This window comes from Drosophila innubila, assembly GCF_004354385.1.
Source record: "Drosophila innubila isolate TH190305 chromosome 2L unlocalized genomic scaffold, UK_Dinn_1.0 4_B_2L, whole genome shotgun sequence".
In the NCBI taxonomy this organism is placed as follows: Eukaryota; Metazoa; Arthropoda; class Insecta; order Diptera; family Drosophilidae; genus Drosophila; species Drosophila innubila.
Window position 1 is genome coordinate 415,612 of NW_022995372.1, and position 15,414 is coordinate 431,025.

Sequence of the window (15,414 nt, forward strand, 5' to 3'; positions counted from 1 at the left end):
AATGCACAACACCACGATAATCGAAGAAAACAGTCAACATGACCTTGATTTTGGAGCGACTTTGGCGCGATTTTTTTGGTCTCGGCTCTCCTTTGGCACGATATTCGCTCGATTGATCGGTTGTTTCGGGGTCGTAAGCATAGATCCAAGTCTCATCGCCAGTTATAATCCGTTTCATGACATCCTGGTAGTCGGAAAGCATCGTTTCACACACTTCAACGCGACGCCCTTTTTCCAAAAAATTCAATGTTTTCGGTACCAGTCGAGATTTGACGCGCTTGAGGCCCAAAACATCCTTCAAAATGGTATTGACTGAGCCTTTTGATATGCCAACATCATCAGCAAGGTCTCTAATCGTTAATCGACGGTTTTTCAACACCAAATCTTTGATTTGTTGGACGTGAGCTTCGTCAGTTGAGGTTGATGGTCGCCCAGGACGCTCTTCGTCTTCGACACGTTCACGACCGGCTTTGAACTCACTATACCACTTGTAAACATTTTTTTTAGACATAGCCTCATCACCAAAGGCTTTCTGCACCATCCTCAACGTATCCGCAGCAGAAAATTGATTCCGCAAACAAAATTTAATGCAAATTCTTTGCTCAACAAATTTCGACATTGCAAAAAACGAGAAACTCACTTTTAGCAGCTCACAAAACGACGCGTATCTCAAACAGTAATGAATATTTTCACATGAAATTTGACATAGATGTCACTCACAGTACTACCAACCTAAAAACAAAAAGAATTCTCCTAATCCTTCAAAGCGCGCAGTTTAAAATCAAATGTCACCTTATTTTTTGGACACAGTAGTATATGGTATTTTAGGCATAGGCTAGTGACAGTCACAGTCAGAAAAATGTTATCGCTCACCTGCAAATAAAGGCAAAAGTAAATAATAATCTATAAATAGCATTCAAATTGAATCAATTTTGCGTATGTCAATACAAATTAAAACTAAATGAAATGTTGTCAATTAACGTGCTTAATTTTCAAAGACGCAAAAGCCTCACCTCATGATGTACGAGTACTTAATAAAATACCTATATAATGATAATATACTTATGTATGTGTAGAATTAATTAATTGACGTGAGAAGAAACGGAACCAAATCAGTCAAATGAAACCCCAATAAAATTAAAAATAAACATCAAATTACAGTGTGTGCCAAAAGACGTCATTCAGGGCGGCGAGCCAAGATCTCGAATGCAATTTTTTCGCACCGCCGAAAATGAAAATTGTTGTCAATGAAAATGTAAAGATCTGATTCGGAAATAGTTTCGGCTGTAAAATGTACATTTCCACTTATGGCAGTCACTTTAAGGTTTATTTTTGCTTTTATTTTCCTTCTTATTCTGTTTGCCATAAAATATTATATTTACAATAATATTTCAGTAGTTTGGATGAGTCAACACAACAATTTTGTTGTATTTTCTGCATTTCGTTTCTTTGTTTATCTTTGTCGAGTGTTTATAATGGAAATTTCTTATTTTTGAAATGTCAAAGGGAGTTTACGTTCAGTAAATTGACTTCTAGACATTTCTTTAAAATACTTTTTGTAATTTACAATCATAATATTTATATCAACAAACAGAAAAGAACAAAAAAAAAAAACCAGCAGATTAATGATTTATATAAATCATATTCTATATAAATTCGAATTTTAAACATTTCTTTAGCATGCGTATATTATAGGTAGATTTATTCATTTCTTTAAAATACTTTTGGTATTTCCACAGTGTTAATATTTGTTTCAACCATTAACATTAAAACGGAACAAAAACCAACCGATTCATCCAATTAATATTCTATATCAATTCTTCATTCAAGCATTTTGGAGGCAGCTCATTCTCCAGCATTTCATCGGGCAAATGGTCCTTCATTAAGTTGATAGTCTTGTCATTAACTTCAATGACGCTTTCATTAATTATAGTCTCAATGCTAGACTCTCCCAATTTATTATCATCCGAGATATTATTGAAAGTTTCGTTAATTTCCTGCTCGCCATCATCTAAAGTTATTTCCCCCTGATTATCATCATTATCGTGGACCTTTTTGCCATTGTCATCGATAAGTACGCCAACCCTTTTATAGTTCTTATCTAGTAGAAATTCCCAGCGTTGAATAAAATCAATTTTGGTCTCGGTGGCTGGCAGTGTGTGATTTAGATACTCTGTAAAATTCTTGCCAGCCACACAGCCCAGAGCACCCTTGGAGCCAAACTCTTCCAATCCATTGGATACATCATAAATATTTCCTTTAAATGCTATCAAAATGCGTCCATCCGCTCGACTTCCATCATATTCCAAAAGCTGCTTTTCGGTCAATTCAATAAACGGCATTGGTGGCAACTCTGGCATGTTTTTTTCACACTCTTCTAGTTCCGGCTGTTTGACATACGTCTTTCGCACCTTCTGATAATAGAAGATGAACAAATAGCCAACTACAATCAACAGAAAAACCAAAACCACACTTAAATTATTTGTATCCTCCATTTCTTTTAAAAACTTTTAGTTCTTTTTTTTTTTTAATTTGGAAAGTTTTAAATTTTTAGTTATTTTGGCAGAGAGCGATCTTTTGTTTTAAAACACCTTTTGATATATGACTTAAATTAGTTAAAACACACATTGTCGCAGTATTTTCAAGGCCAACTTTGTGTGTGTTTTTATAAACAAGGAAATTTACATTTTGTTGCCTTTCTGTTTATAATCATATTCTGAATTCAAGCAGTTGCAAATTGTGCAATATAATATAGTCTTATACCGTGTACGAAGAAATACTTGTTAAAGGGTATAATCCGGAAAATAAATGATACATGTTTTAACTAAAAATTAAACAATCTAATTATTTTTTTTTCTTGAATGTCGTGTCGCATTTATTTTAAATTTAATTCTAATTTTTAATCAGCGCTTAAAAGATTCAAGTATAAAACAAATTATCTGATTGAATGGGTACACCTTAAAAATTTTTAAACTTTATCATACTCTTATTTTTTGATATTATTAATTATAAATAATTATAAATAATAAATCAATATAAAACTTTAAAAGTAAAAATTTAATGCACATTGCAAAATTTCCAAATGCATTTAATATATACTATAAGAGATTTATATGGATTTATTATTTGAATTATTTAAAATTTTTTTTAAATTTAATTGTTAAACAAACATTTAAGTTGTATTATTTCAGAATATTTTTATAAAGTTCATAATATAATTGCTTTGTTTATATTTGATACTATATAAATTATTGTGTACTTGTCTGCAGGGTATCTGCTAAACGATCAGACTTGCTTTGTTTTTCTCTTGGTGCTCGACAGTTGACAGCTGCGAAATATGCCGAAATGTACAAATATTGACAGTGATAACAAACATGCCGCATTTTCATTTTCAGCTCGTATCAAGTGATATCAAGTGTCGTTTCTAATATCAAATGAAAAGTCAGTTCTCAAATCAGCTCTAAGTACAAAATAGCAGGTGATAATGCCAGTGGGAATAGCAGGAGAACAGCAATTGGAGCAGGCAGCAGCAGCTGGTTGACAATGTTCAGACACATTGTACATTTTTGCAGTTATCAGTTGATTAAATATGAATTATACACACACACACACACACGAATACAATCACACACTCTTAAAAAAAGGCAGCGCAAGAGTGAAAAATGATAAGCGCCAGTAAATGGAAGGCAAACAAATGTGTATATAAATAATTTGTATACAGGGTGTTGCATTTGTCGAAATTTGTTGAGCAGGAGGAAGGAGAAGTGCTAGAGGGGAAGCCAAAAAAACCGTGTACAAATACAAATATGTTTACACTGAGTTGCAGTAGCATTTTTTTATTCGATATTTGTGTACTTAATAACATTTTTATAGTTATTGAAATTTAATATATATATATATTTATATATATATATATTTATATAAATATATATTTGAAATTGTTCTGACTGTGATCCGATCTGTGAAAACAAATAACCGAATTGCGATGCACATTTTGTGAATGACAAATTCACCGACGGAGAAAAACTGTATGTTTAAACTTAATATAAGTTTTTTACCCATATAAAAAGTTTATATTAATGTTCTCGGTGAAGTTTGAACCTTTTGGTTTAAATGTGTCATACCCGATAACAATAATGGCAAATTCACCGACGGTGAAAAAGTGTAGTTGTAAGTGTCTGACCGAAACTTGATATAAATTATTTATCTAGATAAAAAAATATATTAATCTTCTCAGATGGGTTGGGAATATTTCTATATGGCTTTAAAATAAATTTAAAAAGTTTAAAAAAACTTTTTGCGTGATTTGAAAATAATAAGATCAATAATAAATATTAATACTTTTATTATGAAATGTTGATGAGATAGCATACGTTTCTTAGCCAATTTTATGTGTTGCATCTCACATTTGCAGTACTATTTTTTTTGTATGATATTTACAGTAAATGTTCCACTGTGAATATGCAACTTAAAGGACGTATAAAAATCTATCAGAAGTGCAAATATTGCTGAACTCGCACTTTAGTTACTTACCCAATAAAATCTTTGATAAAACAATAAACCTTAAATAAACCGCGATCATTATTCAGTAAATAGTCGGGCTGTATGACGGAGGCAGCCATAAGGCCGTTGATCTGTGGTTGTTGTTGTTGTTGCTGCAACTGTTGTTGCTGTTGTTGTTGGTGTTGTTGCAGCGCTGCTTTACTGCTGCTGCTTGTGCCGCTGCCGGTCGCCATATTGGCAGCCATTTTGCTGACTAACGCAGCCATTTTGCCGCCATGCTGGCAAAATTCACATGCAATTTGCAGTTGCTCTTTTGTTATTGTTGTTCTTATTTTGACGTTTTAGCAATTGTTATTGTTTTACTGTAGTGGTTGTTGTTTTTGTTATTGTGTGTTTTAGTCGTGCGTTTTATAAGCACTTTTTTACTGCATTGCAACTGTTAGCCGAAAAAAATGTACATGGTTAAGAATACGATTTTTGTGAGGTTAAAAAGCAAAAAATAACCGAAAATTATTTGCAATAAAATTCAATTACAAAAGCAATAATCCAAAAACTTGGCCAATTTTAATTCGTGTGCATGTATGTGTGTGTTGGGGTTGGCTTTGCATGCGTCATTATAAAGTGACATTTTCATTTGGGCATAACATTTAATTAACATTCCGGTTAGTTGACTGCCAATCAGATTTTTTAATTGCAAGTGCCAAAAATGAGAGAGACGCTTGTAGAAAAAGAGTGAGGAATAGACATCGGAAATATACCCTCCCTTCTTATATATATAAAACTCTTGGTCCTGACTGACCCAACTGTAAGACCTAGAAAGCTGCAATTCCTAAAAAAAATTATGTAATCTGTGTATTTCGTTAAATAATTTGTTACCTGTACTATTTCTAAAAAAAATTAATTTTTAACAGTGAAGAAAAATTTACTCCAGCATTGTAATTTCATTATTGAACAATGTACATCAGTTGCCTATACAATTCCCAACAAATGTGCACTTTTAATAATGCAGAAAATTGTGTAATGTTGAGAGGTTTAAGCATTCCTAGCGTCAAACGTAAGTTGTTTGAATAGTGTTTGACGTTACTGGCAGACATTCATGTCCTTGCAGCTTTGCACACACACTTTTCCAAAGTTAAAAGCTTTTACGTATTACATGTATGAATAAATACAAAAAATTTACTAATATACAAGCGAAACTAGCTAAAGTGTAGTTAAAGTAGTGTTAGTATTTATGTTTTGAGTCACCCTAATGTGGCATAAACAAGACCACTAGCGAATCTCCAGCAAAACACTATTTAAATGAACATAAATACATATGTATTCATGTGTTTGTGTCAACATAAAAAATAGATCTGTTAGTGTGTCATTGTGGCGATGTGGCAGTCGGTCGACAGCAGCGAGTGTTGACTGTTGACAGTTGCTTGACAGTTCCTAGAAACATGACAACTCGAGCTGGAGTGCCTATCTCTTTCTCTCTCTATCTATATGTCTCTTCTTCTAAATGTGTGTGGGTGTGTGTAGTTTGTTTACAAGCGACATTTACATCAGTACAACATAACAGCAGTAACCACTTGATAATTGAACTAGAAAGACGCTGCAGAAAAATATATGTTTCAGAGATACCCTATAGATACCTTATAGACAGACTCAAAAACTCATTTCATAACTACGGTGTTTAACAAATTCTTATAAAATTTTCAGAATATTAAAATGAGATCATTATTAATTTAAATAAACTTAAAACTCATGCCGCTGATATATTTTCTGGAATAAAATGTGATATTAAGAATTTTATATTAATCCAAATTGATTTAGTTGGCTTGATAACTCATCTGAATAGGCTTGCTCTATTTTTGACAATTTTATCATGCCCACTTTTATACTACTTATGCTTAGAGGGTATTTTAAAGATGACTGCTTTATAAATTTAGTAAGTGTGTTTATACACAACTATTAGCTATATTAATTATAATATTTAATTAAAACAAAAGACAAGCACACGTGCTTGAGATGCATAATTAAATGCGTGTTATACGAATGAGGCCTAAAAAGCACACACAAACACTTGTACTTAGAGGAAGGGGAAAACTGAAGGCCAGGTTGAATAAAAAACCACTTGATATGCTTACTCAGGTGGTTGGTAGGAAGAAAAGAGACTTACTATATCATACAGCCAGTCGAGTACGAGTATTTTTATATTTTTGAGGCCCTTATGCTCTTGATGAAACTGACGACCCTGACTTTGACTTTTCCGCCCAGTTAAGTTCAAAACAAGTCACGTTCTGAGAGCCACTTGAGAGACCCGAGACCATTCTCTCTCCCTCTCACTTATTCTATGTGTGTGTGTGTAGGTAATGAGTGGGATGTATACTAAGGTTTTTGAGTGTTTCGAGTGCAGGAGTTGTTTAGAAAAGACCTTGGGGCAGCACAAAACTGAAGCACACAGCATGTGCAAATGTCATTTTCCCCTCGAAAAATGTATTCATAACATGAAACACAAAACATGCTCTATTCAACCGAAATTTACACAAAGTATGAAAATGAAATCCGGGCCTCTCAGTTGACAAGGTCGTGCACTTAAAAAATATGAAATATTACGTATACGTATCAAAGTGAAAGCTATGCGGCAAGAACACTTACAGCTGCTGGACCTTCAAACCAGTCAAGACCAATAAGATCAGATATATAAATATAAAAACAAGATGCGAAACTCTATGAATTTCTTCGACTCGGTGACGTTTTACATACAACCATATTAATTCGTGTATACCTAGTGAGATCTTGAGATTTTAAAATTTGCATTAAAATCGAAACCAAGATCTGGAGAAAAAATTATTTTTTCAACTTAATAAAATTTTAATGCAGTACAAATTAAGACGCAAAACCATGAACAACATGACATTCCTTTTGAAAATCAGTTCAGTTTTGACGAAGTTATGAATGTTTGAAGTTGGTCGAACCTTTTTTCTCTAGCCACTTTACAAGTCAAAATTTTTGTCCAGTTTAGCGCAATTTTGTACAGAAAAATGACAGGTGCCAGAATCAAAAATAAAGTGCTGTTTAATACTAATTATGATATAAGGAGTTGATAAAAAGTGAAAATTTGAGGTTTAAAATTTTAAAATTCCAAAGGGGGGACCCTTTGCAATAAAATCAAAAAAAAAAAAAAAATATATATATATTTTTTAAATTTCAATTTATTTACAATTTAAATGCAGAATGCATTTTTAGACCAAACCGTGAACAAAATGACATTCCGGTTGACAATCGGATCAGTTTTTACAAAGTTATGACAGTTTGAAGTTTGTTACAGTTCCGGTGCTAGTACCGTTAGTAACGCTTTAGTCCCAGAATAGTAGTAGTTAGCTTAGCAGCTATTTTCTGTTAGGATAAATAAATTAAAGCAAAATTAAACAAAGTATGTAAATTCTTCAGCTTGAGCTTCAATATATTATTCCTTGGCATAATTTGCGCATAAGCTTCAAGGATACGCGTTCGTAGAATATATATGAGTAATAAACGCAATGAAGCGTAAAATTTATGCACATCATAAAGGGAAAAAACAATGACATGACAGGATATAAGGGGATAAAGGATATGCGAGGACGAAAGGAAATTGCGTTGAGCTCAGTCAACGTGAAATGAATTCAACATAAATATCGAAACTATGTAAAATATTTTCTGCAAATCATAAAAAAATGTTATGTATAAAGTTGTATATGTACATGTATAGTAGAAGATTAATTGGTCTTATGTTGAGAACAAAATATGCAATATAAATGTTTTTGATTTAAAAAGTCGATCTTCTTTTTTTCAGTGTACACATTGCGTTGAATACGCGTCATTGCGCTATAAAAACGCAGCAAGGACGAAGCAAAAGGACTCGTCAACTTTCTAAAAGCGCATTGCTGCAACTACAACAAGAAGCGGCAAACAAAAGAGAAAAAAATTAAAATAAAATAAAAGCAAAGAAAGAAGCAACAAAAAATAAGAAAAATTCGTTTCGCCACACAGTCAAGCACAACCTTGACCTGGAAACAGAGACAGAATGTGCCACACCATGTGGCAAGAGCAGGAAAAAAAGTGGGCGCTGCTTTTGGGGCATGACGAGGTGCGCATCGGGAATTTGGGGAGAAGAAACACGACACACATTACATTGCGAACAGTTGTCGTTATTTGAGTTAAGTTCATTGTTGCAACATAGCAAACACAGCCAGATACATTTCTAGATGCAGATATATTCATAGATACAGATACAGATTAAGTTTCAATTGCGAGGTACTTTATATTGCATATTTATACTTTGTTGCAGCTGCAGCAAATATGGGCCAAAAAGAATAGAAAAGAAAGAAAAAAATAGTTGTTAACTTTATCATATTATATTTGTGGTATTTTCAATTTTGTCGGTAAACTTCAGTCAAGTGGTCGCACTTTTCCTGTGTAAGTGTGTCCATCAAATATTTCATGGCCAATATATTGTGCACTTAGCGCAATAAATCACATAATATACGTAATTTTGACTTTGTAATGCAGGCAATTTTTGTATTGAAATTTCAGTTTGCAAAATGTCAACTAATTTCTGAAGACTGGGAGATTTATTAAGTTTCTACAAATTTTTTTCTTTCAATGAAAATAAATTTAGTTGGTAAATAAGTGTTTACAAGAAATATGAGTTTGTTGTAGATTGAAACTGGTGGATTAAAAAGTTTTCTAACAATTAATTAATTATTGCTCGAGGCACTTAAAACAAAAATTCTGAAGCTGAATTTACAGTAAGTCTTTGTTACTGTAAAATTTAATAAAGAAATTTTAGAGGTGAAATTATTAGGAAGAATTTGATCTATTTGGTTCAAGCTCTTTGTAAATTTCCAGAAATTATTATCTCTATATTTTCTGATTGATTAAATCTCTAATAAATAAAACATTGTTTCTCCCAAATAAATTAATACTGTTGTGACTTATATATAAGATTAAAAGCTAAACTATTTTAAGTACTTGATTTCGCCGAACTCCTCTCTTTACAGTTTGTCTGAAATTCGCAAAAATCTCTATCAGTTTGCTGATTGATCAAATCTTCAAGTCAATAAATACCAATTGATGGGTTTCCATTATTTGTAGAATTATTATACAAAAGTTCCCAAACTGACGTCAGACTTTGCATTCAATATGCAACAACAAAAACAACAACAGCAAAGTCGTGTTTTGTTAATTGCCCAATGGCTATTAGATAAATTAACTTATGGCTAATGTTAAAGCTGTATATATCTATATATCTTAATGGAGCTTAGCTAACTTGGATCCCATCATCAAAGTGTTTTGTCTCATAAATCTAAAGACACAAATGTCTATAATAAACGCCGCCTAAATTATCAGCATAGAAAAATCTCAAATACATTTTCCAAAATGCCAAAACAGGCAACAGAAACAACAACAGTCAAATTGCATTCAAGCGAATAAAATATAAAAAAATAAGCAAATTAATGCTTTGGATGAATCGTGAAAAACTAATGATTATTGTCATCGTTGTTGTTGTTGTTGGTTTCTTTTCGGGGTGTGTTGACTTAGGTTGAGGTCACCCCCAAAATGTGCGGCGAAGAAAAAATGTGCTTAGATTTACACAAATATTGCGTATACGCAACATTGGCGTCGCCAATGCGGCTGTCGAAGCAACGTAACCAGCAAAAATTCAAGGGGTTGTTCCTGTATTTGTTGTTGTTGTTGTTGCTTTTGTTGTTGTTGCTGCTGGCAACCCACAATGGGAAATGAATAAAAGCAACTTTCAAGTGAGCATTGCGTAATCGAAACGAAGCCATCAAAAATGACGACAACAAACGGCAAAGACTTTGAGGCAATGTCTTTGAATTTATACCCTGTAGTCATTAAGTGTTAGTTTTTTTATTTAAAGAGAAACAATAATATCATATTTCTTTAGGGATAAGTGCTCGGTTGTTGGCACCCCTCTTTTTATTGCTCATACCTTTGGAAAGGTAAAAACCTTAACTAATAACTGTTGAAGAAATTGAATGTATTTCGTAAATTGGAAAACTTTAGAAAACAATTTAGTTTAGCGATCGTTTTGTAGGCATTGTAAAACATGTGTTTGGTTGTTCTTTATAATTTCTATATTATTTTAATTGATAATTTAAATGTAATTTTGGCAACACTGAGAAAAAAATTCTAGAATATGCTTTTAAGGTAATTTATAGTCGAAGCTGCTTTTCCTTCAAACGAAAACAGAAGAAAACCTAAATGAGAACACAATAGACAACAACAACCACGATACGAAAGACTCGAAGACAACGCCAATCAATAAAATTAAGAAAATCAATGGGCAGGTAAAAAAAAAACAAAAACAAATAAATATTGTTGACTTAAATGTTTATATACAAATTAAGTGACCGAGAGACCTTTGACAGTTCTCAGTGCCCTCAAGATCAAGCTGAATTATTGGGAAAGCAATTTGCTATCGCATTATTTATCAGACCCTGAGCCTAGAAGTATGCAAAGGTTATTGATTGACGCCAGAGAATCAGAGAGAAAGAATGAAAGGGACGGAGAATGACTGCTGGAAACATGAGAAACATTTCGTACTATGTTAAGGACACTTAATCCTGACATTGAGTTTCCATTCGTCTTGTCGAGAAATGTTTGCCTTTAGCTTACTTTGTTCATTTCGTAGAAATTGACGCCCAACATCAATTTGTTGTATGTTTTACTCGGAAGGGCATAGAAAAGAATTTTATGGAGGAGGCCTGAGAACATGATAATGAGTGCAGAGCTAGTTCAAGTGGGATTAAAGTCGAGCCTTAGAGGAAACTTTGTTTTCGATAAATAACAAGAGGAGTTGGGTTCACTAGAAAAATAGTACTTTTTGCAATAACTATTATTGAAATACTTTAAAGAGCTCAATTTGTCACTTGGTAAATAATACTTCTGTAATAATTATCAAAATTTAGTTAAAATGTTGTAGATTATAGCTACAGTATCAAACCATTTTTATATCCTATTTATTGAATTTTATTTATTGATATTTTATATTTAATTTATTTGTTTTTTAAAGTCTACACGAAATAAGATTTATATCTAAATATAGTTAGATATTATTATTCCATTTCAAGGAACATTCCAAAATATCTTTATTTAAAAGCTTTGACTACATTTTTTAACTTTTGATTTGCATAAAAAAGGCCAATTGAAGGCTTTGACAGCCTTAATAAAATGACATAATAATTGTTGACATTCAATTCAAGGACTCGAATTAACGGCGCATGCGTAGCCTTGAGACATCAAATTTCCATTTTAAATCCATTTTAAAACCTATTAAGGAATTCGTTCCATTGTAGGTAATGTTGTGAGAAGATATGTTGGTTTAAAAATACAATTTGTTTGCTATTTATGAAATATCCAAACTCAATTGCCAATCATTATTGTTGATGTGAAAATAATAAATGCCATAATTATTGTTGATTATATTTATATATTCTTTTGGTAATTAGACCCCGTACTTAAAAAAGTACAGGTGTCTTTTGGTTTTTTTTTTCTAATATCAACAAATCAAGCAAAAAATAAAAATGAAACATAATAATTTGAATGGAGAACAACATTATCTTTTAATAAATATAATAAATGGCATTATAATTTGTATTATTGAACAATGTATCAAAAAATAAAAAAAAGGATTATAAAACAATAATTTGAATTAATAAATATAATAAAAATCTAAAACATTGTTGATCAATTTTTAGAATCATTACTTTTAAATCCAAATAAAAACAATAATAATAAATTGAATGAAGGGACACATTACCTTTTAATAAATATATTTCCGTTATTAAAAGCAATTTCTAGATTGTTTTTGTTTTCCATGAATGAAATGTTGTTGTTGTATGTGTTGCACGAGACAAAAACCGAGAAATGAGAAGCGATAAAAACGAGAAACGAGAATTAGGCGCGAAATTCTGAACTGAACTTTGCAGTTGGCAACGCGCAGTTGGCAACTCGCAACTATCTGTGGAGCGTAGAAAGTGGAGTGTGTGGAGGAGAAAACTCTGCACGTTTAATTACACCAATACACACACACACACGTGTACCACACACACCAATACACGCACACACACACGCACTGAGAGCGTGAGAGGATAAACGAAACGGATTTTTAGGGCTTGCTTCTGAATTTTGGTTAGCTCTCCCTCTTTTTTTTTGATTATAAACAAAACTAGCTCTTGATTTTTTTTGATTATTTATATATTTATATAACACTTTTTTCTTTTCTTCTTTATTTTTTAGTAAGCACTTTATTCTTATGCTATTTGATTTTTATTTTGTTTGAATATTTCAACAATTTGCGTTGCACACTCGCAATGTCCGATGAAGACTGACGAGCTGACTGACGACAACTTCCGCATTTGCCACAAACACCACGAAACGCGAATTCTGCAGAGCCGCGATAAGAATTTCTTCTTTTGTTACTTTATTATATATTTTAGCAAATTTATAATTATATAAATTAATGAAAATAAAAATATATATTTTATTTGTATATTTATGATAACTCTCGAGTTTTGTTGTTGCTCGTTGGTTGTTGGATTGGTTAGAAAGAAGCCAAAGTGTAGATTTTGTTTGACAGCCTCGCAGCACTCTGAGTTGAGGGTAGCTTTTTTTCCCGTTTCATGCAGATGAGCGCAAAGCACTCTCCCACTTCTAAACGCTCTCTCTTTATCTCTCTCTGTTGTGCTCTCTCGCTGCAAGTTCATTTTATATCGTACCTTTCGTAAACGCGAGAGAGCGGCAGAGAGAAAGCGTAAGAGTTTTATGTTGCAATTTCTGTTAAGTGCTTAAGTGTGTATGTGAGTGACTGTAACTGTGTGAATGTGTGTGTGGGTGGTTGGCTGCAAAAACCGACGCACACTGGGACTGCAGGCCGAAAAGCGTGCCAAAAACGTTTCGCATTGTTGTTTTATATAATTAGTTTAATTAAACTATTTATATACTAAGCCATATTGTATAAAAAAATTAAATAAGATTAAAATGTATATTTCGGACAACACAATTACTTTTTTGAAAATTTTTAAATTTTAAATATAAATATGGATTGAAATTAACTTCCAGCTTTGACCGACAAACCTGCATAGCCCTCTGGGTCTATCACCCTATTCAAACAGTCAAAGCTTTTTAATTTTTAAAATAACTTAGCTGCTGCAAAATATATGATTCTTGCAACACATAATAAGTAATGGCTCCACTGTGCGACGCTGCTGCTCGTTTCTAAGCAGCAGGCTACTCCTCTCTCCCACTCCCGCTAATTAGACAATGCTTGGCGTTCGCTCTCGCAGATACATACATAAATAGAGAGAGCGGAGAGCACACATTAAAAGGGGTTATGTGAGGCGCCTGCGCATTCATTTAGCTTAAATAACAAATACAAATTAAGGTGTCCTACAAAAACAAAGTGGGTGGACAGTCACAACAATGGACGGAGAGAGCGAGAGCGAGAGAGAGAGAGAGACAGCTGTGCAGAAATGAACGCTGCACAAACTGAAAGTGAGAGAGGCACATTCATTGCGCTCTCTTCTGTTGTTTTTCGTTTGTCTGCTGTTGTCCTAATTTTACTGACTGTCTAACTAATAACGCCAATTTATATAAATAATCAACGAGGCGCACAATTTTAAGGTACTTGTGCAAGGACCTCAACAAAAACGTTATGTAAATATTAAATCAAATAAATATTACAGAAATTGCTAGATCAATTTTATAAAGCACAAGTCACTTCTTCTTTCACAACTTCTTCATCGTCACATTCATCACTATCAACATTATCATCATCATCACCAGCATCTTTATGTTGAGAGAACTATGTGGATTGCATGTCTTTTCTCATTTCCTTACTCTTAACTCTTAGGGTATCTTAACTAGAGCATGACCTACATACATACACATGTGTATGCATGTGTGTGCTAACATGCCACAAAGCACATAAACAATCAACTGTTCACAAAGTTGGACAGTTATCCAAATGTACTTAACAGCAAAAAAAAAAAAAACAGATTCTAACTTTCAGCAAATTTCCTTGATAGATTAAATTTCAAGTTGAGCTTTTCAAAAAGTTTGCTAAAATCTTAGAGTTTATGGTTCATAAAATAGTTAACATGTAAGTTTATTATGTAATTATTGCAAGACTCATCTGGAGACTGAATGGTTTTCAGATAATCTTTTTAACGTATTTCATATTTCAAAAAGTCCCAAAAATATATTGGGATTCAAATCTCTTTAAAAACTATTGAGAAAGAAGAGTTGTATTATAATTCCCAAATTGAATTTGAATTTGAAATATATTATCATCAAAAAATATGACTTGAAATTTATTAATTTAAGGAAAATAAAAAAGAAATATTTTTTTTTAATATAATGCTATCAAAAATTTAAAGCTGTGATTATACTTCTTCTTTAACAGTATTGCAGATATTTTGCAACCATATTTTATACTTACTCTAAAATATTTAATAAACACGGTTAAACATAAAACTGTTGACAACATGTCTGGCAAATGATTCACAACATACCTGCAATGAAAATAAAAGAAATTGAACATTAGTTTAAAATGCTACTCAAGTACTTAAAATCTTTAATTAACACAATCAATTTATTATATAGCTAAAATATTGATTCGAGCTGTGTTCATATCTAATTATTATTATTATTTGGTGTGTTGCCTTTATGGCTCATTTATATTTTTAGCACAATTAACGAATTTCAAGTAGCTCAATCAAATCTGATTTGAACGCAATGAGAAAAAGAAATAAAATACATAAGTAAAGTATATAGAGCCTATAATCAGCTCCTACATATATGTAGGTAAAGAACTCTGATAAGATTAAACGTCGATTGCTTTGTGCTTTTATTAATGGGAGCATA

At 32.3% G+C, this 15,414-nt stretch overlaps 2 protein-coding genes across 7 annotated transcripts in view; both read right to left on the reverse strand.

The window, feature by feature from the left end:
* Positions 1-15,414, reverse strand: part of LOC117780358 (protein bunched, class 2/F/G isoform) — a 119,868-nt gene that overhangs the window by 53,283 nt on the left and 51,171 nt on the right. Inside the window, exon 3 of one of the 6 annotated variants that reach the window (XM_034616858.1) lies at positions 825-873. The exons of the other annotated variants lie outside the window; for them this stretch is intronic. Within the exon in view, the coding sequence (XP_034472749.1) occupies positions 870-873 (4 nt within the window). The 3' untranslated portion in view covers positions 825-869. Of the gene's footprint in view, positions 1-824; positions 874-15,414 lie in introns of those variants that run through there. 6 annotated transcript variants of the gene reach the window in all.
* On the reverse strand, positions 1,723-2,493 carry LOC117780369 (membrane steroid-binding protein 2). Its single transcript, XM_034616884.1, has one exon. It carries the CDS (start codon positions 2,358-2,360, stop codon positions 1,809-1,811), a length of 552 nt encoding a protein of 183 aa, XP_034472775.1. The 5' UTR covers positions 2,361-2,493; the 3' UTR covers positions 1,723-1,808.

Bases quoted from the DNA above. Each gene is read 5' to 3' on its own strand.
- LOC117780369 (XM_034616884.1), bottom strand. From the start codon at position 2,360: ATGCCAGAGTTGCCACCAATGCCGTTTATTGAATTGACCGAAAAGCAG.